This window comes from Pristis pectinata, chromosome 31 (assembly GCF_009764475.1).
Source record: "Pristis pectinata isolate sPriPec2 chromosome 31, sPriPec2.1.pri, whole genome shotgun sequence".
NCBI lineage: Eukaryota > Metazoa > Chordata > Chondrichthyes > Rhinopristiformes > Pristidae > Pristis > Pristis pectinata.
Genome location: NC_067435.1, coordinates 16871054 through 16893244, shown reverse-complemented (window position 1 = coordinate 16893244; position 22191 = coordinate 16871054). Strand labels below are relative to the sequence as shown.

Below are 22191 nucleotides of genomic sequence, written 5' to 3'. Positions count from 1 at the left end.
CCCTGGGTCAGTGCATTCATAACTTCCATGTCCATGCATCGCAACACTAAAGTACTGAATGTGCCGGAGATGATATATCAATGCACATGACCTCCTGTAGCGGGACCCATCACTGACTCCAGGAACTGATCCAGATGGGCAACACTGGATGCACTTTGTACCTGGGTTTACCCTAGTCATGGATGAAGTACCTACCGTGGCCCCATTCGATTGAATGGAGTTACCAACCTTCATTAACAAAGTTTTCTGTCTTTTTTCTAATTCACTTTATGTTTTCAATTGATTTTCTATGGGCTAATATATTTTAAGTACATTTATTTTCCCTTCATTATATGTTTTTAAAAAAATATTAAATATATTTCAAATGTTTTTGAATGGCTTGATTTTCAGTGACATTTAGAGGCAGCTGAAAAGGCTTTTAACAGCACCAGGTGACAACGTGCTGTCAGTGCAATCCATGGGCAAGAAGAAAGTGCTAAAACAGGACCTGTGCACTTCTGGAGGGGATCAGACTCAAACACAGACAAGGGTTAGGCCTTGAAAGCATTCTCCCCACCGTAGTCAGGCACCTCGTGCTTGGGGTCTGGTTACCGCTTGCACACCACTCTGCTTTGTGGAAGTCAGACCCTGAGAACATTGGGAGTCCCACAAAAGGGAAGAGTGACTATGGGAGTAGTGCTGGGAGTGTACCCGAGATGCATCTTGAGTACAGTTTGTGTTATTACATCAGATTATTAAGTATGGACATAACATGTGTATGTTTGATGGTGGCCCAGATGCTCTGGTGAAAATAACAAAGGAAGTTTCACAGCAACTTTCAGAGTCTGCACATGTGGAATTCAATGCAGAAATTCAGAGGTGCCTGACAGCAATCTCCTGTTCTTCTCGAGGAAGTGTTATTGTTTTCAGTATTTTCATTCTTATTAGGGAAAGCAGTAAACTGAGGAGAATATCATCATCTAGAAATTAGATTTCACCTATTATTCTGCTGTTTTAAGAGCAAGCTTCAAACTGCACCCCCTGAAAAAAATAGTCAAAAACATGTTTTAACCAGGGCGGTACATCCAGAAAGAAGCACTAAAACAGGAACTGCATAACTGTGGGCGAGGCGAGGCTCAGATCAATAGAGTGATCACCTTTAAAGCCACACTGCACGTGGCAGATGGATACCTGTAAAACAACAATCACTACCAGTGGACCACAGATGAGAGGGAAAGAGCTCCTAGATTTTCACAAAGAAATCTATAAGTCCTGCTGTAGAAAATATATTCCAAGAGGGAGTTCTTCTCTGCAGAAGAGTTGATAGGAGACTTGCCTGGGCCACTGATAGGCAGAAGAGGGCTGGAGCTGCCTCCCCCAGGAGTGGGAATCTATGCACCACGGACCAATGCCAAAGGAAATCTCATAGCCTCACAATAAGCATCAAGATGAGTTGTACACCACTTAAAAATGCTGCTTTTATGTAGACATGCTTATCCACACACACACACACACACACACACACACACACACACACACACACACACACACACACACACACACACACAGAGGTCAAACCTCTAAAAGGTAGGATAAGGAAGATGTTACTCAATATCATTCATTTCCTCTGTTTAGGTTAAGGTAGCGAATTGGAGAAAAGCTGCCAGATGGGAGTGTGGGGTAGATGCAGAGGGCACTGCGCGGTCAGTTTCTCAGTGCTGGAGGAGACCACCTTCCTTCTCATGGGCAGAAGAGCCACAGATGTGCAAAGCATCTCACACACTGAGGCTCGGGAGAAATCTGCCAGGTGGGATCACTAATCATGCTTCTTTGATGCATCCGGCTTGATTTGATTTAAGCAGACGCTGTCAGTGCTGCTGGATCACCATAAAGATGATTTGATTGCAGCCTATGTGCAACTATCTTCTGCTTGGACCTGCAGATTATCAGGAAAGGCTCTCACAAGTGGAGGAGACAGAAGAGGAGGAGTGGTGGAGGAAGAGAAGGAGACAGAGAAGAAGGAAGCACAAAAGGAGAACCAGTGGAGGAAGAGGAAGGGAACGAGGATGATGATGATGAAAGTGTGTCATTGTGCCTGACACTCTGTAGCACCGCATGGAATGAACAGATATTGTCAGAGGGGCATGCTTCATAAGAGATATACCAGGCATTGGTGCACTGCAGACTGGCATCTGGTATAGGGAACCTAGTCTAGGGGTTCACCAGAGTAAATATCTCCACATCCATAGTGTCCCAATGGACTCAGATTAGTAACCAGATAGGGAGGTTTTCTTGACAAGGCTGACTCAGAGGCACGAGATGGTGAGCACCAGGGCTGCCGCATTTTACTGTCAAATAACAGTGCCCACAATGCTACTTGCTCTTCGGTGAAATCAAAATGAACAAAATCATTCTCCAGAATACAATGAAAGGATGACTTCTCTGATGCAGCGCTGAGCATCAAATTGGGAGTTTCAGCAGAGATCCTGGGGTGAGGACGTTGAGAGTCAAAGTGATCTTCAGCTCCATGAAGAGGGCTATCTAGGCTTGGAAAGCCTCAGCCTGCAAGTATGTTGCTCATTGAAGAAATCCATATAAGACATGTCAATTCTGAGGACTCTGAGGGAATAGGGTCTGTGTTGAAGGGCATGGGTGTGCCTCCTGACCTAAGATCTGGGACTCATGCCCAGCACTGGACTAGTGCAATCAGTGTCACCACTGAAGACACCATGGAATGAGTGCTTCAGCAGGTAATTGCTGGAAAATAAACTTCATAATCCATTGTAGCACAGTCTTTACACTTTTGAAGATGTTTTACAAGTCTGCAGTCCATTGGGAAGCTGCCTAGTCATGTTTCCCAACATTAACAAAATGTCATTTTTAAATACCAAGAAAAGCAACAAACTAATGCAATGTGCTCCTTGTTGAAGTGCAATGGCTTCACAACCATCATAATTTGGAGCCCAAAGCTCCAGACCATGTTGGTATGGAGATTCTACTGATGTTGACATCATGTGTATGACCTGGTGCAGGGAGAAGGTTAGGTACACTATGAAGACCTCGATCACAACTGCCCACTCCAACTTTGCGAATGGCATGATTTCACCCAGGAGTGAGTGTTAGTGTGATTAATCCAAGGTAAAGTAGAAACTGAATAAAGAGAGTGCTACAGGAGGTTGTTTCCACTGGTAGGTGAGACTAGAACTAGGGGACATAGCCTCAAGATTCGGGGGAATAGATTTAGGATGGAGATGAGGAGAAACTGATTTTCCCAGAGGGTATTGAATCTGTGGAATTCTCTGTCCATGGAAGCAGTAGAGGCTACCTCATTAAATATATTTAAGACACAGTTAAATAGATTTTTGCATAGTAGGGGAATTAAGGGTTATGGGGAAAAGGCAAGTAGGTGGATCTGAGTCCACGGCCAGATCAGCCATGATCTTATTGAATGGCAGAGCAGGCTCGACAGGCCAGATGGCCGACTCCTGCTCCTATTTCTTATGTTCTTATGTACATGATTGAACTTCTACGCCCAGGCATTTACAGATTACCCTTGCTGCAAAATATCCCAAAAATGTTATGCTTTGTTACATGAGATCTAACCAAGTTCTTAATGACATACTAAGCCAGAATTATGGTTTGAGGCAATTTTAAATTTTATAATTCTCATTCTTGCTTTCAAATGGTACCATTCCCTCTCCCTCTCTATCTTTTTTATCTCCTGTAACTGAGCAACCCTTTGAAATAGTTGTGCTATTCCAATTCTTCTCTGTTTGTAAACCCCCTATGTCAACCACAGAACAAAAGATGACCATGTCTTCAGCTGCTTAGGTTCTAAATTCTGGTCTCTCTTAACTTTCCTCCCTTAAGATACTGCTGAAAATCAATCCCTCTCATCAAGCTCCTTCCCAATATCTCAAGTGGCTTTGTGTCAAACATGGTTTGGCAACACTTCTGTGAAGCCTCTTGCAAGATTTACAAGGCACTATATAGATGCAAGGTGACATTTATTCTCTAGCATTTTCTAGTCAACATCTTATGACAAGATTCTAACAGATTACAATCTGATTTCTTTAAACTGGCTAATCATATCCATAATCATGATATAGCTATGAGTTCAAAGATTTGATAGGTTCATTCAGGCTTGCTTATGCTCCAATATCTATAACCACTACCCATTACCTATTTCTTTAATTGCCCTTTCTTCAGTTGAAATATAACTGCACATTCTTTCCCTCATGTGTGAATGCAGGATGCCTTAATGATCGCCTCTGAATGTTTCTTTTTGTTGACTTCCACATATACATCAGGCTCATCTCCTGCTCTTTATATTTTAATTTGCCTACTCTTGCCTTAGTATCATCAACTTGTATCCCTAATCACATTCCTCTCCTTAATTCTTTATCTGGCACTGTCCAGTTCCCAACAATCTAAGGCTGTAGTGAAAGAATGCAGCACTGTTATACATGATACTCATCACCTTGACAAAAATATTGTGAAGTCCTGATGAAGGATCATTGACTTGACACTAACTGTCTTTCACTCTATGCTGCCTGGCCTGCTGAGTGTTTCCAGCATTGTCTGTTTTCATTTCAGATTTCCAGCGTCTAGTTTTTATGCCATTAAATTACTGTCAGAGATCCTGCAGGACAGAAGAGATATTAAACCAAGGCACTCTGATCGTGCAATGTGATCTTAATCATTCCTGTTAATCATGTGAAGAAAAACATGGAGTTCTTCAAGTGGACTGGTCAATATCTTCCAACTAACCAATGCCACCAATAAATCTGTTCATTATTGTTTGTGGAATACAACTGGCATAGAATTGGTGTTACTTGTAAATACATGACAATCACTGCAATCCAAAAATATTCAAATGGTTAAAATATTTGAGGTAATTTCAATGTGAACCAGACTAAGTTACGTTATCTTATTATTATTACATGGTAATTTTTCTGTCCCTTTTTTCAGTAGCAATCTTAAGGTCATTGAAACCTGAACATATCTGAAGACTTCTCTTCTCAGCAGTACCCCATTGTAATCCCTCCCCTCCCATTGCTTATTCCAACTGTTATTCTATGGTCCCTGCAGAAGCCCCAAGTTTATCAGTACTAGAGAGAATTAGAAAAGCAGAATAGTTCACACATGACACTCAACACTCACCTTGAACGAAAATACTAGCCGCACCAGAAAAGGGAACCTGACAGCTTGAAGAATCCTTTTCTCATTGAGCGTGTGCTCGATCTGTTTCAGTTTGACCACCTGGGTAACAAAGAAATGCAATTACTGTATCAGCTAAAAACACAACCATTCTAATCTGATGTAGTAAGTTTATGAAGGAAAAAAATGCACTTGTCACCTTGTTTACCAGATTAGAAAACAGGGTAGTTGGGTGGGGGAGCACATTGATTTGGCAGATAACCATTTGAGCTTAATTTATTTTAATTCTATTAAAGAGTCGGTTCTAGCCACTAATGGACAAACTAAATATGCTGAATTGATGGTCTCTTAACACAACTACCAACATCTGGGTCTCCTAAATCTTCCTTTTTTTAAACACAGAGGACTTTACATTATTGGGGCAACTCACCTTCTGCTTCCCATCATGGTTAATGTAGATTAACAAACTTATACCTGTTCATGGCCTTTGGGATACACGCCTGTGTTTATGTAGCATCCGTTCAAAACAGCTCTATCTATGTACGTATGCTTCATATTTAGGTCATGAATAAATTGGTGTATATAGGTACATCTACATAGTGTGCTGAGTCTTGGATTTGCTTGAGAATTTGTTACGATTTGCTATGGGAGGTAGGAACTGAAGCTCTCGGCTGTGAGAGACGCCCAAAGTCCTATAGTTGCCCTTCTGTCTTCCTTCAATTTGAGGATGAATGTGTAGCATTGATTGGGACAACACACCAAACTAGTTGGCCATAATCAGCCTGTGACCTTCAGTATCACATGGAGTGCAATGCAACAATGACAGTGGCTTGCAAAGCAAGACAACTAATAAATATTTCCAAAAGCAGAATACCACATGGACTAGAAACCTGAAAAAGAGAAAATAATTGAAATATTCAGCCAATCAGGCACATCAGTAGAAAGAGAAAACAAGTTAGTGTTTTACGTTCAAGATCTTACATAAGAACTAGGTTACTGACTTGAAATGTTAACTTGTTTCTTCCTCCAAAAATGCTGCCTGACCTGCTGAGTATTTCCAGCATTTTCAGTGTTGATAGTAAATATTTTCCCCTCTGACTGGGGAGTGAATCAGTAAGTGTGCTTCCTGTATACTGCACAGTCAATCCTCACAATACCTCACACATTCCTTCCCAAATGCAATTTCCCATCTTGTTTGTGGTGAATCTGCTTGCTGCTGAAGTGTTTGTATGAAATGTGCATGCTGTTATATAGCTCAAATCTAGGTCATGCGCTTTCATTTTCCGTACAGCATCGAGTAAATACAACATTATCAAAGTAACTTTGAAACGCAAAACACAATACTCCATTTCGCTGTCACCATAGACTCATAGAACAATACAGCACAATACAGGCCCTTCGGCCCATCAAGTTGCGCTGACCTTTAAACCACACCTAAGACTATCTAACCCCTTCCTCTCACATATCCCCCTATTTTAAATTCCTCCATATGCTTATCTAACAATCTTTTGATCAGCCTCCACCACCACCTCAGGCAGCGCATTCCACGCACCAACCACTTTCTGGGTGGAAAAACCTCCCTCTGATATCTCCCTTGAACTTCTCACCCATTAAAGCCACGCCCTCTTGTATTGTTACGAATTGTTCATACAGAATCTACTCAATCCAGCCAAATCTTGGTGGCTTGCTTTGCCATTCATCATCTAACACTATTCCTCAGTACTTCAGCATCCTTCTTACATTTATGCTTTCCCCATCTTGTCTTATTGAACCTCTCACCTGCCTATCTGTCATGCTCAGCCCAACTCCATCCATGTACTTTTCCTCTTATGCCTGTTCTCAGTCTTACAGCTGGACAAGGAGTGCAAGAAGGAACAGAAACTGCTCTGTTCCTCAATTTCATGCTACCTATCAATGCCTACCATGTAGAGCATCCTTACACTGCCAACTACGTGACGTACAAGGCAGGAGGACGACAACTTAAGAGTAAATTCAATGTCATATCTCTGTGAAGTATAGGAGAGGAAACTTTCTAGTGCATTAATCAAGCTCAAAATTATATTCTGCAGCTCGGATTTCTCTCCAGGCAGACACCTTAACAGTGGATCATGACTTTTACACCTCTTCTAACTAAACCAGACTAATGAAAGGATATTAAGCTACCTTGGAGACCTTCATGGACTAATGTTTCTGCAATGTAAATAAACAGATATCAGGTAATAATTGCATTCAGTATGAAGCTAGATAGAAAGAACTAATTCAAGAACCCAAACTGTCTTGTACAATAATTGCTATTTGAGAATGAACGGCAGGCTATGGTCTAATCATAGGAATTATCTCTCCTTTAACCCCTTGAATAGTAAGATGAAGTTATCAGTCTATGTACGTGTTGACAGCTTGTAGTTCTCAATGTCCATGAATCCGATTCACAAAAGAATGATTTATTCAACCTTGTCTCTACAATTTATTTCAATATTCTTTTGATATGAATTGTGTCTATATTGTTGCTGTTCTCACCCTAACAACAGCATTTGTACATTAGTGGAGAGGCTAGATGAACATAGTGGCCATCCAAGCTGAACCTCCCTGGCTGTAGTGCTCCAATTCTTCGAGTTAATGAAAAAAGGTAAATTCAATCTGTTCACCTTCTGTTTGTCCAGTATCTTCATTGCATAGTGCTCCTTTGTAGCTTTGTGTTTCACCAACATCACTCTGCCAAAGGACCCTGTACCAAGCGTTTTTGTTCTTTCAAAGTCATCCAAACATGCCGTGTTCTGCAACATAAGCAAAGGCAGTCAGTGATCACTTCCAAGTCTAATGCTCCTTGTTACTTTCCAGCATCCCACTCCTACTCTGCACATGATCTCCTGCACAATGGGCCTGCTGGGTAGGGCGTTTGTGACTCAGAAACAATGCCAACAATGTTAGAAGAACTGAAACATATTATTGAAACAGTTAACACATGTGCAACTGGGAAATCGTAACATTTACCAACTTTGAGAAATACTAGACACTTTCAGTTTGTGAGTTACACGTTAGATAATAAAAATGTGCAGTTCTGTCAAAGTAAGATTGAAAATGTAGCTATAGGGATTCAAGGGACTTTTTCCCCCAGAGCTGGATATAGAAAGAAGTAGTGCTGAGAAAGGGAATAATCGTGTAAAGCATTAAAAAGAAATGATAAGAGATTGCCTTATCAGTGATACTGACTACGGAAGCAGCAAAGTCACATGAGTTAGCAAGATCTGGTGGCCACAAATATGTTGGCAGCATATGGTGACCACAAATATGGGTGTGAGTTCACATGTAGAGATATGTTTAGAGAGGAAAGGAAGGTGTAAATTCGGGACAGAGGGCAAATGTTGAGATGAAGGCACATTCACTGAGCATGACTAACTGCTCAGTGTAGAAGCTGAGAGAGGAAAGCAGAGATCTCATTGAGAACAATTTAAACATTTAATATGTGAAAAGATACGATATAGGTTGCAGGAGCAAATTCTGTCTTATTTTTCCTAGTTTTAACTTCTATCTTCTGTGGTTTGTTTTTTTATTTACATCCTGTTCATTAATCGAATGGTTTGTTCTCCTGATACACCAGCAGATGGCTGCTCTGCATCAATATATGCTGCTTATTGTTTCATTTCCTCTTCATTTTTTTTCAATTTAATTTTAAGAAATTAAAGAAAAATAGGGTTAAAAATGACTTTGTTTGCTAAAAAAAGCATCAGTTTTCCTATCCTATGTGTCTCATTAAATAGTGACTTCACTGATACAAAGAGGTGTGCACCAGGCCATAGAATCCGAGTTGTACAGCACAGAAATGGGCGCTTCAGCCACCACGTTCACGTCAACCCTTTTGCCCATCTATGCCAATTCCACTTGCCCACATTAGGACCGTATCCTTCTATTGCTCTGAAATTATCAAGGATTCCCCTATAATAGCATCATACAAAAAGCACGACTATGCAAGGCATTATAAAGATGAACCCTTTTGCTACCACTGTAGCCTTTACTTCCTCTCTTGGCCATTTTGCCGTCCACCCTCAACAAAAAGCAGACATTCAAATTACAAGGACATCAAGGGGTATGGGGAGAGAGGGAGAATATGGTGGTGAGGGCAAAGCTGGATTGGCCATGATCTTATTGAATGGCAGAGCAGGCCTTCATGACTCCTGTTTCTTATGTTCCTTTGTGGGTTTTACTGAAACCCAGCCAATCTTGCTCCTTCTCAGCGAAGCTTAAAACATCTCCCACCATTATATGGCCAGCATAAGAGACTTTCGTTTAATGACTTCACTGTTTACTATTCCTTAAACCCAATCCTAAGATCCTTCATGAGACTGCCAAAATACATTCCTCCCCTGAACTGCCTGAAGTGAATCCTCAGTCTCAGTGACAGCATCCAACTCAAATCCCCTTATCTATCTTGTCTGATTTTACTGCAGTCCTTAAACCTCTTGGTCACATAAACACTTGTCCTTATTCAGATACGATTGTGCTATCTTTTGTGGAATCCATAAATCCAGGATTACAATCAATGAGAAAGTTGTATCTGACTGCTTCCTTAATCCTTTCATCCTCCCACACTCTCCTACAGCTTCCAAGCTCACACCCCATATCTGTCCTGTGGCGGGGAGTGTGGTTGGGGGTGAAGGGTTCTCAATCAAATCAATTAGACCTGCACTTTTCCGTTCTAGCTGACTACCAACTGGACCTTATTCACTGCAACATCTCTGCAGCTGTCTATCTGCTTAGCCACTGGATTCTGCCCTTCTGGTTAATGCCAGTGGCTTGAAATAATCCCCCAAGTGTGTACCCTTGCTACCAACAGCTGAGTTTTAAAATCTCTCCAGTTTTACATTCTAAAGACCTGAAACTAGTCAAAATTATCATCACATGACCATAGTCTTGTTGCATTATCCTTCCTCACTTCAAGGACCACCTCCCTTTCAATAGCTCACTTGTTTTCAGGTGTTAAAAAACTGTTGCTTGTCATCCTAACGTTGCTTTAGAAAGCTCTAAAAATATGGCAAAATTCAACAGTACCATTTGAAAAACAGGGTTATTAGGTTCCCTTATGTAATACCATGCTGTTTCAGAAACAGTGGGTGTTACTGAAAAGCTCTAATTGAATTTCGCACAGCTTCTGGCACCCAGACATGCAGCTGTGACATCATCAGCCAGCTCTCAAAGGCACTTGTGCACAATGTCACCAACTCTCTCCCAGCTGTTGGAGATTACTGTTTCAATCAGCATGGCTAGAGTATTCCCGAGGACAGGCAGCAGGCACCCAGGTTTACTAGTGGGGACTTTGACAGGTTTGTGAATCACATCACCCACAAGAGGATGTATTGTACAAGGGGGCCTTCCAATGCTACCTGCAGTCAATACTGGCAGGAATTGCCAGGGAGGTCCCTACTGGGATCAATGTTCCCTTCACTGCTGACCAGTAACACAAAAATATCATAACCTCATGATATTGGTAAGAGTCCACATAACTCCAGACTTCATCACATCTACAGCTCTTGCCCGTACCTCCATTCACATTCTGTGAAAACCTTATGTTTTGCAATATACTCATTCTCTCATTCACACAAGTTGCGTCTTTATTTCCCTCCTCCCATTCCCTCTGCCTCTATACCATGTCCCTGCAGTTCTGTCTGATTCTCTCTTTCACTGCTGCTCTGTTTGATTCTCTCCCTCCCTGCTGCTTTGGCCTTTCTCTTTTCTTCTCTTCCTTTCTTTGCTGCTCTGTCTCCCTCTACCCTTCTCTCTCCTTCCCTGCTGCTCTGGATGCCTCTTCCCCTCTTTCCCTGACTCCATCACTGACCCCACTCACTCACACACAGTGACAAAGCAATGCGCTTAGTCCCTCACTCCATTATTCCCCTCTACACCTACACACTTGCACTCACTTCCAAGACTATTCTACACAAACATCCAAGAAGGCCACAACATCATGTCTACCCAACTGTCATGTCGTAGTTGTCCTCTACTGGAGATGAAGGTCACCAGGAACAGGTGAAATGTGCTCCAGACCCAGAGGGGTATCCCCCTTGGCCACAGCAGATTGAGTCCTTTGGAGGAGAAAGCGTGGAGCTGATGGATGGCAGGACAGGTGAGCCCCAGGAGATGTAGAGCTTGTCCAAGATCTGCCGGGTATGATTTCACTGCATCTTAGCACATCACTCATTGGTATAGGTGTCTTTACTTGCACGGGCTGTATTTATAACCAGAGGCTCATTTCCAACCACACTCAAATAACAGCCCCTTCACACATCAGTAGGCCATGAAATGGGGACAGTCATCAAGTTCAAACAATGGCCCATTGTGCACACATCACTGAGGGGCATTTGGACCAGCAGTCACCCTAATAGTCAAAAGTTTATACATTCTAGCATTACAGTGTCCATATATCCATACCTCCCTCACAGCCCAACATTCCTTCTCAAATGGACATACTACATTCTGGGTCTTACATCAACACAAAACTTTACATGCATACAGTCCTACGTAAACCTGTTTAACATAGACATTACTGCATGTGTTCAGATCTTATTCTCATACAAATATCATAAGGAAGCAATAGCTGAGGATGCTTGTGGAATGCCAGGCAAGGCTCAGGAAGCAAGGGGCTCCAACACTGGGAGAACTCCTTCTGTTTGGCTGCATTAATGTTTGCGATCAGGTGCATACTCATAGCCATAGGTGACTTCAGCCTGCCTTGAACATTCTTAGCTCTCGCAAACTTGTCCAGTCGTGTCAGCCAATCCTGGTTTATAAGGTTCATCATGATTTCATCACTCTGACACAATTAAAGATTGGCTTCAAACATTTGGCTTCCTAGCCAAACAATTGGCATCCTATCTGGATGCATCATGGCTTAGTATGGCAATTGTTCTGCCCAGGACTGCAAGAAACTGCAGAGAGTTGTGGACACAGCTCAGCACATCATGGAAACCAGCCTCCCCTCCATGTCCGTACCTCTCGCTGTCTTGGTGAAGCAGCCAGCATAATCAAAGACCCGACCCACCTGGGTCATTCTCTCTTCTCTCCTCTCCCATCAGGCAGAAGATACAGGAGCCTGACGGCACATACCACCAGGCTTAAGGACAGTTTTTATCCCATGGTGATAAGACTATTGAACGGTTCCCTTATACAATGAGATGGACTCTTGACCTCACAATCTACCTTGCTTGACCTTGCACCTTATTGATACCTGCAATGCACTTCCCTGTAGCTGTGACACTTTACTCTGTACTCTGTTATTGTTTTTACCCTGTACTACCTCAATGCACTGTGTAATAAATTGATCTGTACAAAAGGTATGCAAGACAAGTTTTCACTGTAGCTCGGTACAAGTGACAATAATAAAGCAATACCAATAAATATCCAGAAATCAACGTTTACAAAAAAAATGTAGGCTGCAGTTCACAGCAAGTGTTCTCATTGGAGTTACGAGGGTTGCTTGGTGATGGCATCTAATAGTACGGCTAATGTTCCCGCAGGACCACTAAATGTAAACAGCATTCCTTCTCTTTTCAGGTTCTCCTCAAAGAGGCAAAAGAGGGCACCCTGAGTTCCAACTTGCTGTCCCAAAGGAACGGCCAGACTGAGGTGAAGAACAGGAGGAGGAGATTATGGCACCAGTGCAGAAGCCATTGCAATCTGGGCAATCCCAATCCTACTGTGTGCCCTGTCCCATGAGAGTCCAGTTGACAGTGCAAGAACTGAGACTCCTGTCCTCTCCCAGGATGTCAAGGTCTCTCCTGTAGATACTAGCTCAAGCCCACTTCCCCAGACTGCAGGCACATCGGCTGATAGCTCGGAGACTGGAGCAGACCCACCAAGGTGGATATCCTGAGTGGAGATATGCATGTCTGAGCCAAGAACAGTATGGTGGTAGCTGGAAATGCACAAGAACTAAGAGGCACTAGTAGCGTGGAGTCTTTGATTCATTGCTTCAGTCTATTTCCTTTGTACCCAATACAATAAAACTCCGTTAATCTGGCATGTTCAGGAATTTGGTGGAGCCAAACTTTTAATTAACACTTTTAACAGATGTTGCACAGTAACATTTCAGTGCAGCCGGTAAGTTTAAAGGGAACGTGGTAAACAGAACTAGGTAAGCTTCGAGGAAAGTTGGCCAAAAGACCCAGGTGACTACAGGCACTGGGGCCCAGTGAGTGGTCAGGCAGCACAGAAACAGGAGACCCGGTAAGTGGAAGAGAGCATGGGAAGCAGGGCGTGGGCGAGGAGGAAGTGCAAATGAGGAATCATCGGGATTTCCAAATGGTCAGATAGCAGATTATCAGAGTCTTATTATACTTTGTTCCATTGTTCCATTTGTGCACCTCATTCTGAGTGAAGGTACTTAACTGACGGTAGATCCTGCTCACCTTTCAGTTCTTAACCCCAACTTAACCAAGGTAAGTCAACCAGAGGCCCTGGAGTGTTTGTGCATCTGTTACTTCAAAACACAAAATGAATGTCTATGCAAACAGATGCAACTTGCACCTTATTATCATGTTCTACAATAGTATAGAGTTCTTGTGAGCTGTTTGCCCATTCCATTAATAACTTTGGCATAATGATTCAAAGGAGAGTGTAATGATCCTAGGTGTGCAAAGCCAACCTTGGGACCATATCATGAGGCCACATGGAGTGACCCAGTTACTTTAAGGAATCTGGGAGAGCAATCAATACCATCAATGGTAGCTTGCTGTAATTGGGCTCCCTTGCAGCATAATGAATTCATGTTAGCAATAATAGGACACTCATACAAATGGTTCAAAGACTTATTACAGAGATAGGGTGCCCTCCAAATTGTACAGTAATACAAAGTGATGCCATGAATAGTACAAACCCAACAGCTTTGGAAATGCGAGAAGAACCTTGTTAATGACCAACCGACAGATGCCAAGCACCTGAAAGCCAGGCCATGTCTCAAGTCCTTCTGTTTGAGAACTGTCTGCTGTTGTAAAGACATTTTTTGAAGAATCACAGAATGATAGAAGTAGATACACATGTTTGGAATACATCATTGCACATATGCAATGTCCTGTGCCTTTTTCAAAACCTTTGTGGATGGATTGTTATCTGAGTGTGCCTGACAATCTATGAAGATGGGTCTGCAATTGAATAGACTGCTATGCCCAACAGACTGAAATGTTAGAGATAGGCTGCAACTTCAAATGAATCCATGAGACTGCCCAGTGTACGTCGCAGTCAGATGGAATACTGACATTTGCAGCCACTTCCCAAGTATTCCACTGAATCAGGAGGAGATTAATGAGTGCTCTTATAAGCTCATTGAGTAGCTCTGGTGCTATGTATTGTTCTGCTCCTCAACACCATTAGTGCACTTGATTGCAAATGTTCTTAAATGAAACATTTAAGTAAAGTTTGTAAATAAGAAGAGCTACTTGCCATGAAGGTATTCTCAGCCTAAGATTAATTCACAATGCAGCAGCTGTTTGATGATGATAAATGGACTTATTCAATTAAGGCATTATTTTTTCTTTTAAAAAAAATCCTTGTTACAATTCCTGGCAGAGATTGAGAACTGACATAGTAGCTTGAGCCTGCTATTAATGGGATAGGAAATGTGCGTCCAATTTAGGCTAAGTAACTTTTTGGAAATCATTTATAGTTGCAGCATGGCTGCAGTGTAAGCGGGCAGTAATTGATTATGTTACATGGACTGAAGACAATTCTTAAAATACTCTAGTGACTTAAATGACCTTGCATATGCATGAATGATCAGAGAACAAGTATATAGAAGGGGTGAATGTTATCTAGTTTATGAGATCTAAAGAATTCTCTTTGGGCTCTTGTTAAATTTGGGAATGAGTGACTCATCACCTTCCTTTTTCTATTTATTCCAGCTCCTGATGTTCTGAGTCTTGGCTGTTGGTCCTCCCCTTGTCCAACTTTGCAAGTAATGTCTGAGCTCGTCTGGCAGCCAGATATATGCAGACACAGCCGGCCACAACAGTGTACAAGATCCTAGTTGGTGAAAGGGAGCTCAAAATGCAACTTGCCATGGTCACCACAGAACTCCTGGTCATTTACAATGCATTTATTTACAGTATTGTTTACTGGTGTGTTTTGGAGCTCCTCAGTGAAGTGCATAGCCATTTGAGCAGGGAACAGCCCTTGCCCCACAACAGATTCCATCCTTCAGGACAGCGTGGCTCCTGAAGGATGAAAGAGCGTTTTGACTGGCTGAATTGTGAGCTACAAACAAGATGCTGAAGGAACTCAGTGGGTCAGGTAGCACCTGTGGAGGGAAATGGACAGTCAACGTCTTGGGTCAATGAAGGGTCTTCCTAAGACCTCAAGTTCTTTCCCTAAGCCCTCTTACCTCACATTTTGCCAAGGCCCTTCTTAAAACACACCGCAATTTTTGATTACTTCTACCAAACAGCTCTTCCCTTGGCCTGTCCTTCAGTTTTTCCTCATTCCCGTGAAAAACTAATTATAAAATGTTGTCCCTGACACCTTATGGCTCATTTTCATGGAAGTCTGCCCAGATTTGGATGTTCAAAGAAACCATCACTGGCCCTTGTACCTGACCTTGCTTACACTGGTATATCTGCAGGTTAGCAAGTTGATGCTTGCACAAAATACTAAGTACATTTTCCTTTTTTACATGGATCCCCATAGCTGGTGCTAATGAGCTGCCTCCGGTTGCTATCAATGTTCCAACGGGTCTCTCAGGCCTTCAGAGAAGGCTGGCTTTCTTTGGTCAATACATTCAGCTTACGTTGGGTGCATGCTGTGTTTTTCCGCAATGAACCAAAGGTTAAAATCCAGACAGAGGTCAGATAAACTGCAGCACGTATCTGGGGCATTCATACCCAGTTAAATCTAGTGCCAGAGGGGAGGGCAATTCGAAGCATTGTATCTTTCCCTCCTCTCTGATTCTGAGCTCTGATTTGATGGACGTGGGGTGGGTCTAGTCTTACGAATGTTTCTGTTTGCTTTTCTTTTCCAATCATGCCATCTTGGAGATGTAACCAAACACGGAGGTAGGTTTTAAGAAGGGTTTTGGCAGAAAGAGAGGCAGAAGGATCTAGGGAGAGAATCTGTGGTACCTTTACAGCTGAATGCACAGAAACTAAAGGTGAACAAAGGGAGTAAAGATCGGAGAAAAGTGCCATCAGTCATCTTCTTCATCTCAGTCAGAGAAGAGTTGCTGGTGAGCAATGAAGGTCTGGGCCACCTGTCTGGCTACAAAGCAAGTGGAAAGGACTTGTTCCAGTTACAGTGGTGTGATGAGGATGGTTATTAATGGTCCAGATCAAGTAGTCAGAATCTACTCCTTTGCCTATCCCCTAGCCTACAATACAACATATTTTTAGCAGGTCAGCTGGTCCAGATTGCCTGTGGTCATCTGTGGCCCTGTACCCAGTGCCTGGCAGCCAAAGGTATATCAAGGCTTACAAACATGACCAATAGAAAGCTTTGTTGATGCTACAGCATGAATCTCTTTCAGGAACTGTATAATTAACAAAGCATTTAAGAAACCCTATTGGCTGAGCATAGGCTGAGAAAGAACATCAAGCCACTTATCCATAGTGCCAAGAGGTTGAGCTATGTAACATTAAAAATATTGTTATAAATTTATGCTTGTCTGTCAAGTTTTCCTCTCATTTTGTTTGATTTTCTTTAACAGCTACCATTCCACATATCCAGGTTCACATTCATCATTAATCTGTAATGCTAGTAGTCATCAGACCTGGCCACGAGGCATTTTTCTGAAGATACTAGTTCCATTGCTGCAACTCCAATATTATGATCATTGACTAACTTCAAACAAAAGCCGTAGAGAACAGCATTTATTTGCACATATGGGCTCCTCTTCCTCCCCACTGCCTATTTCTTGCTGACATTTTTGGATATCTACTTTAGTCATTTTGTTGCCTTTCCTGTAAATCAACTCCTCTAGTTTATCTTAAAATATTTCTGCCTGGGGTATTTTCCAACCCGCTTATTAACTCACCATACTCTACATCCTGCTGGGTTCCTCCAGCAAAGTATACTATTCTTATCCAGTGTAATAGGCTTAACTGTGGTATTTTCTATTTCCATCTCATTTCCAAATTTTTCTTAATACTCTCAGCTCCTTGTTCTTAGTGGTTTGACAACATATTAAGTCAGAAATAACTTGCATTTGAAAGGGGCCTTTTGCATATACAGAAAGTACCAAAGCACTCTACCACAAATGAAGAACTGCACTTTGGAAGTATAGTAACTTTTGTAAGAAAATAGGAAAGTTGTATGAAAGCAACTAAGATAATTTGCCAGTTTATCCATTTTCATTGTGTAGATTGAAGGATAAATTGGGCACAACATCAGAAAATGGAAATACAAAATGGAATCATTTACATCTGCCTGACTTGCATGTGAAGCTTCAAGTCCCATTTCAAGGACCACATACACTGAGAGTGGAATATTTTCTATCATCATTTTCAAATCTCAGTCTAATGGGTGTGTGCAAACCTAGAGCGAGGCTTGGAACCCTAATAAGGTGACTGGAGGCAAGCCCTTCCAGTGAGAGAGGCTAAAATTTATGTTTCTAACAAATGCTGATGGATTGCTCATCACAAAATCCAGTGCAAGGCCAGGATTTAGTGCACATCCCTATGTGACCCTCTGAAGGTGGTGAGCAACCACCTTGAACTGCTGTGGTCCATCAGGTAAACGTATTCTCAAAGTACAACAGAGTTCCAGGATTTAGACCCAGTGATGCTGAAGAGCTGGTAACATACTTCCAAGTCAGAATATTATGGGAATTAAAGGAGAATTTGTAGGTGATGGTTTCCTATGCTCCTGCTGTCCTTGACCTTGGTGGTAATTACTGTATATTAAGGAGGTGCTGTTGAAGGTTAGATGAATTGCTGTACAATACTTTGCAAATGGCAGACATTGCACCAATGGTGCATCGCTAGCAGACTGACTGATTGCTCATAAAATCATATTTTTATGGTACAGAAGGAAGCCTCCTTCTTACTCATGAAACAACTTGCTTTTACAAATGCCCAAACCCTTGAAATAGTGCTATTCAAAGGGACAACACCCAAACCGCATTCCGTGATCTGCAACTTCTAATACCATTTCATGAGTGTCTTAGTTGCTTTGCCTATGGAGTTCATGGTCATGCTCGTGCTCTGTTTCCCAGCCTTGGATTCATTCTAGGTTGTTGCTGATCTATGCATCATCTCTGTTTGTTGCTCACTGCTACATTAATGAGCTAACTCAAACCCAACCTGAAAGAGAAAAGATGTTCATTTGTTTTCTCCTTCAGCCAGGAGCAAGCAGAATGGGCATGAGCACTGCACTGCCCAATCTGCAGACATTCATAGACTGCACCTATGTCATAACATAGTCTGCCAGAGTGCCTGGCTGTGGCCTCAGAGGATTTCTGTGGTCCTCTTGCACACGGATTATACCTCCTGCAAACACTGTGCTGTACCAGCTGACCTGCTGGAAATTTGTTGCATTATTTAAGGAAGCGGCAAAGGAGTAGATGATGATTGCTTGATGTGGGCCACTAATAAGAGCCTGTCCCTCCAATTCCCGTGGAAGCACTCTCCTGTCATGCCTCAATGATTGCAGCATTCTTTAATTCAGTAGCAAAGCTGCCCTATAGTTGGAAGTGTGCTGCTTGTGGTATGGCCCTCCAAGAGTCATTGACCTGTACAGCATGGAAACAGGCTCTTCGCCCAAACTCATCCATGCCGACTAAGACCTCCTGTATGCCTCCTCATCACCATCTGAGATGACACCACTGTTGTTGGGAGAATCTCAGATGGTGATGAGGCAGCGTACAAGAGTGAGGTAGATCAGCTGGTTGAGTGGTGTCGCAACAACAACCTCGCACCCAACGTCAGCAAGACCAAGAAACTGATTGTGGACTTCAGGAAGGGGAAGTCAGGAGAAGACACACCAGTCCTCATTGAGGAGTCAGTGGTGGAAAGGGTGAGCAGCTTCAAGTTCCTGAGCATCAACATCTCAGAGGATCTATCCTGGCCCCAGCACATTGATGCAATCACAAAGAAGGCATGCCAGCAGCTTTACTTCATTAGGAGGTTGAGGAAATTTGGTATGTCACCAAAGACTATTGCAAATTTCTACAGATGGAAGGTGGAGAGCATTCTGACTGGTTGCATCACCACCTGGCATGGAGGCTCCAATGTGCAAGATTGAGAGAAGCTGCAGAGGGTTGTAGACTCAGCCAGCTCCATCACGGGCACGACCCTCCCCACCATTGAGGACATCTTCAAGAGGCGGTGCCTCAAGAAGGCAGTATCCACCATTTAGGACCCTCACCGTCTGGGACATGCCCTCTTCACGTTACTATCATCGGGGAGAAGGTACAGGAGCCTCAAGACCCGCACCAAACATTTCAGAAACAGCTTTTTCTCCTCTGCCATCAGATTTCTGAACGGTCCATGAACACTACCTCGTTATTCCTCTTTTGCACTATTTATTTATTTTTGTAACTTATAGTAATTTTTATGTCTTGCACTGTACTGCTGCCGCAAAACAACATATTTCGCAACATATGTCAGTGATGATAAACCTGATTGATTCTGAAGTTGCCTAACTGAGCTAGTCCCATTTGCCTGCATTTGGCCCATATCCTGCTAAATCTTTCTTTTCCATGTATCTGTCCAATGTCTTTTAAATGTCATAATGGTACCTGCCTCTACCACTTCCTCTGGTAGCTAATTCCATATACGTATTACCCTCTGTGAGATAAAGTTGCCCCTAAGGTACATTTTAAATCTTTCTCCTCTCACTTTAAACCTATGCTCTCTAGTTTTGGACTCTCCTACCCTGGGGAAAAGAGACTGTAACTATTGACCTTATCCATGCTCCTCATGATTTTATAAACCTCTATAAAGTCGCCCCTCAGCCTCCTATGCTGCAGGGAAAAAACTACTATCCTATGCAGTCTCTCCTTATAACTCAAACCCTCCAGTCCCGTAACATCCCTGTAAATCTTTTTTGCACCCCTTCCAGTTTAATGACATCCTTCCTACAGCAAGGTGACCAGAACTGTACGCAATACTCCAACTGTGGCCTTACCAACATCTTGTACAGTTGTAACATGAAGTTCCAACTCCTTTATCAATATCCTGACCGATGAAGGCAAGTGCGCCAAACGCCTTCTTCCCCATCCTGTGTTGCCACTTTCAAGAGCTGTGTGATGTGCTATAAACTGTGTGAATTTCCAACGCTTCAATAAGGAACACTGTGTTGAAACTGACAATGTCAGTGGCAACCTGGCTTTACACAGGATAAAATAACAGCACTGTTTTTTGTACCCTACTACTGAATTTCTTGCTTGATGTCACTTCCACAAACAGCATTTGCAACACTCATAAACCTGTTTTAACATCACAAAAGTGAAGGGAAGCGATTTCCAGGTCCTCCTACTCTACCTCAGTCACCGCTATAGCATTTCAGGCATCCATCTTTCTCCAATTACAAAGAATACGAGTGCTCCAGATAGGATTTAGAAATTGCCATGACTGGTGAATTATAGTTTGGTGGGGGGGTGGGGTGGGGTGGGGTGCGGAGGTGGAAGACTGGCTCAGCTGGTTGGTGTTACTTTGGAAAGGTGGAGGCAGAGGGGATATTTAATGAGGTATATAAAATTGACAGACAGGTCGAGTAGGTAGGACATATTTTTCTTGGCATAGAGGTTAATAACCATCATAACAGATTAAGACAGGCATGTGGAACTCACAGGTTGAGACAGAAACCTTCACTGCATTTAAAGTACCCAGATGAGCATTTAATGTGCTCTAACCTACAAAATTACAAACCAAAAGATACAAAGTGGGATTAGTCTCACAAGCTCTCAAATGGCAGCCTCCTCGGCTATAAATTTCCATGAATTTTGATCGTCCCAATACAGTACCAAGAATGTAACTCCTTCAGAAATGTCATCCTTCAGCTGAGAAGCTACAACAGAGGCTTATTTACCTACTTCTTGATTCAGATGAATGGTAAAGACCCAGTGTTAATCTCTAACTTGGGAGTTCTTAAGAGAACTAGCAAACATTCCTCTCTCAACCAACAACTTCAGGAGAACAAAACAGGTGCACTGATGACTCATTTTGTGCTGTTCATGAAATGCCACAATTGCAACAACATTCTGCAATTAATTATTTGTGTAAGACAATTTAATGTTTTGATATGACTGTTATTAAATACAAGTTTTAATACACACAAAGTAGAGACTTTCCAGTTGACCAGAAAGTGGGTGTAACTTGTGAAAAATAGGTGGTGAATAATTCCATCAGATTTCCACTTAACATCAATTTTTCACAAGTCTTGAACTAAAAGCAGGTTACACTTCACCAAACTGAAAATCAGGTACTAATGATATATTTGGACGCCAGTTTTTAAATGGCATTAGTGTGTTCAGTTCTTTAATTAACTGTATAAAATGTGTGCATGGATTTGCTAAAGGATTCATTTCACAAAAAAATGTATTTAAAAAAGTTTCTGGTAAGATTTGTACTAGTAATGAAGCTTCTTCTGATCCCCCTATTTTTCTGTTTTAACTTGATTAGGCTGGAGGCTTTGTTCCAGTGTTTCAAGAATGCCACTTTTAGGCAGCTCCATAATAGTGATCCAGTGGGTTTTCATTTGAAAGGAGAGTAGCGGCAACAGAAATGGCAGGCAGATCTGGTTGGAGTATAGGCAGATTGTGCCCACATGCCAGCATCCTCTCACCAATTTCTGAAGGAAGAGTCACTATATCTGGCTCTGCTTAAATTCTTCAGTATATTGGTTTAATAGTGATCCTTACTTTCTGCCTCTCTTGGATCAGTTCATTCAACATAAATAGAAAGCAGGCTCCTGGAGAAGTATCACCATTCAATACAACCTTAGCTGGCCCTCTACCTCAAGTCCACAATTCCACCCAACTCCATAGCTCTTGATTCCCTTACTGTCCTCAGCCTTGACTGTACTCCATGACCATCAATCCACAGGTTTTGGGACAGAGAATTCCCACAGATTCAGAAC

General features: G+C 42.3%; 1 protein-coding gene across 4 annotated transcripts in view; it reads right to left on the bottom strand.

Moving 5' to 3' along the window:
* LOC127584904 (cAMP-dependent protein kinase catalytic subunit alpha-like) overlaps positions 1 to 22191 on the bottom strand; it is a 156455-nt gene that overhangs the window by 20541 nt on the left and 113723 nt on the right. For all 4 annotated transcript variants that reach the window (XM_052041894.1, XM_052041891.1, XM_052041892.1 and 1 more), the window contains exons 3-4: positions 7785 to 7913; positions 5143 to 5241 (exon numbers count right to left, since the gene is read on the bottom strand). In XM_052041894.1, coding sequence (XP_051897854.1) covers positions 5143 to 5241; positions 7785 to 7913 — 228 coding nt within the window. The remainder of the gene's footprint in view (positions 1 to 5142; positions 5242 to 7784; positions 7914 to 22191) is intronic.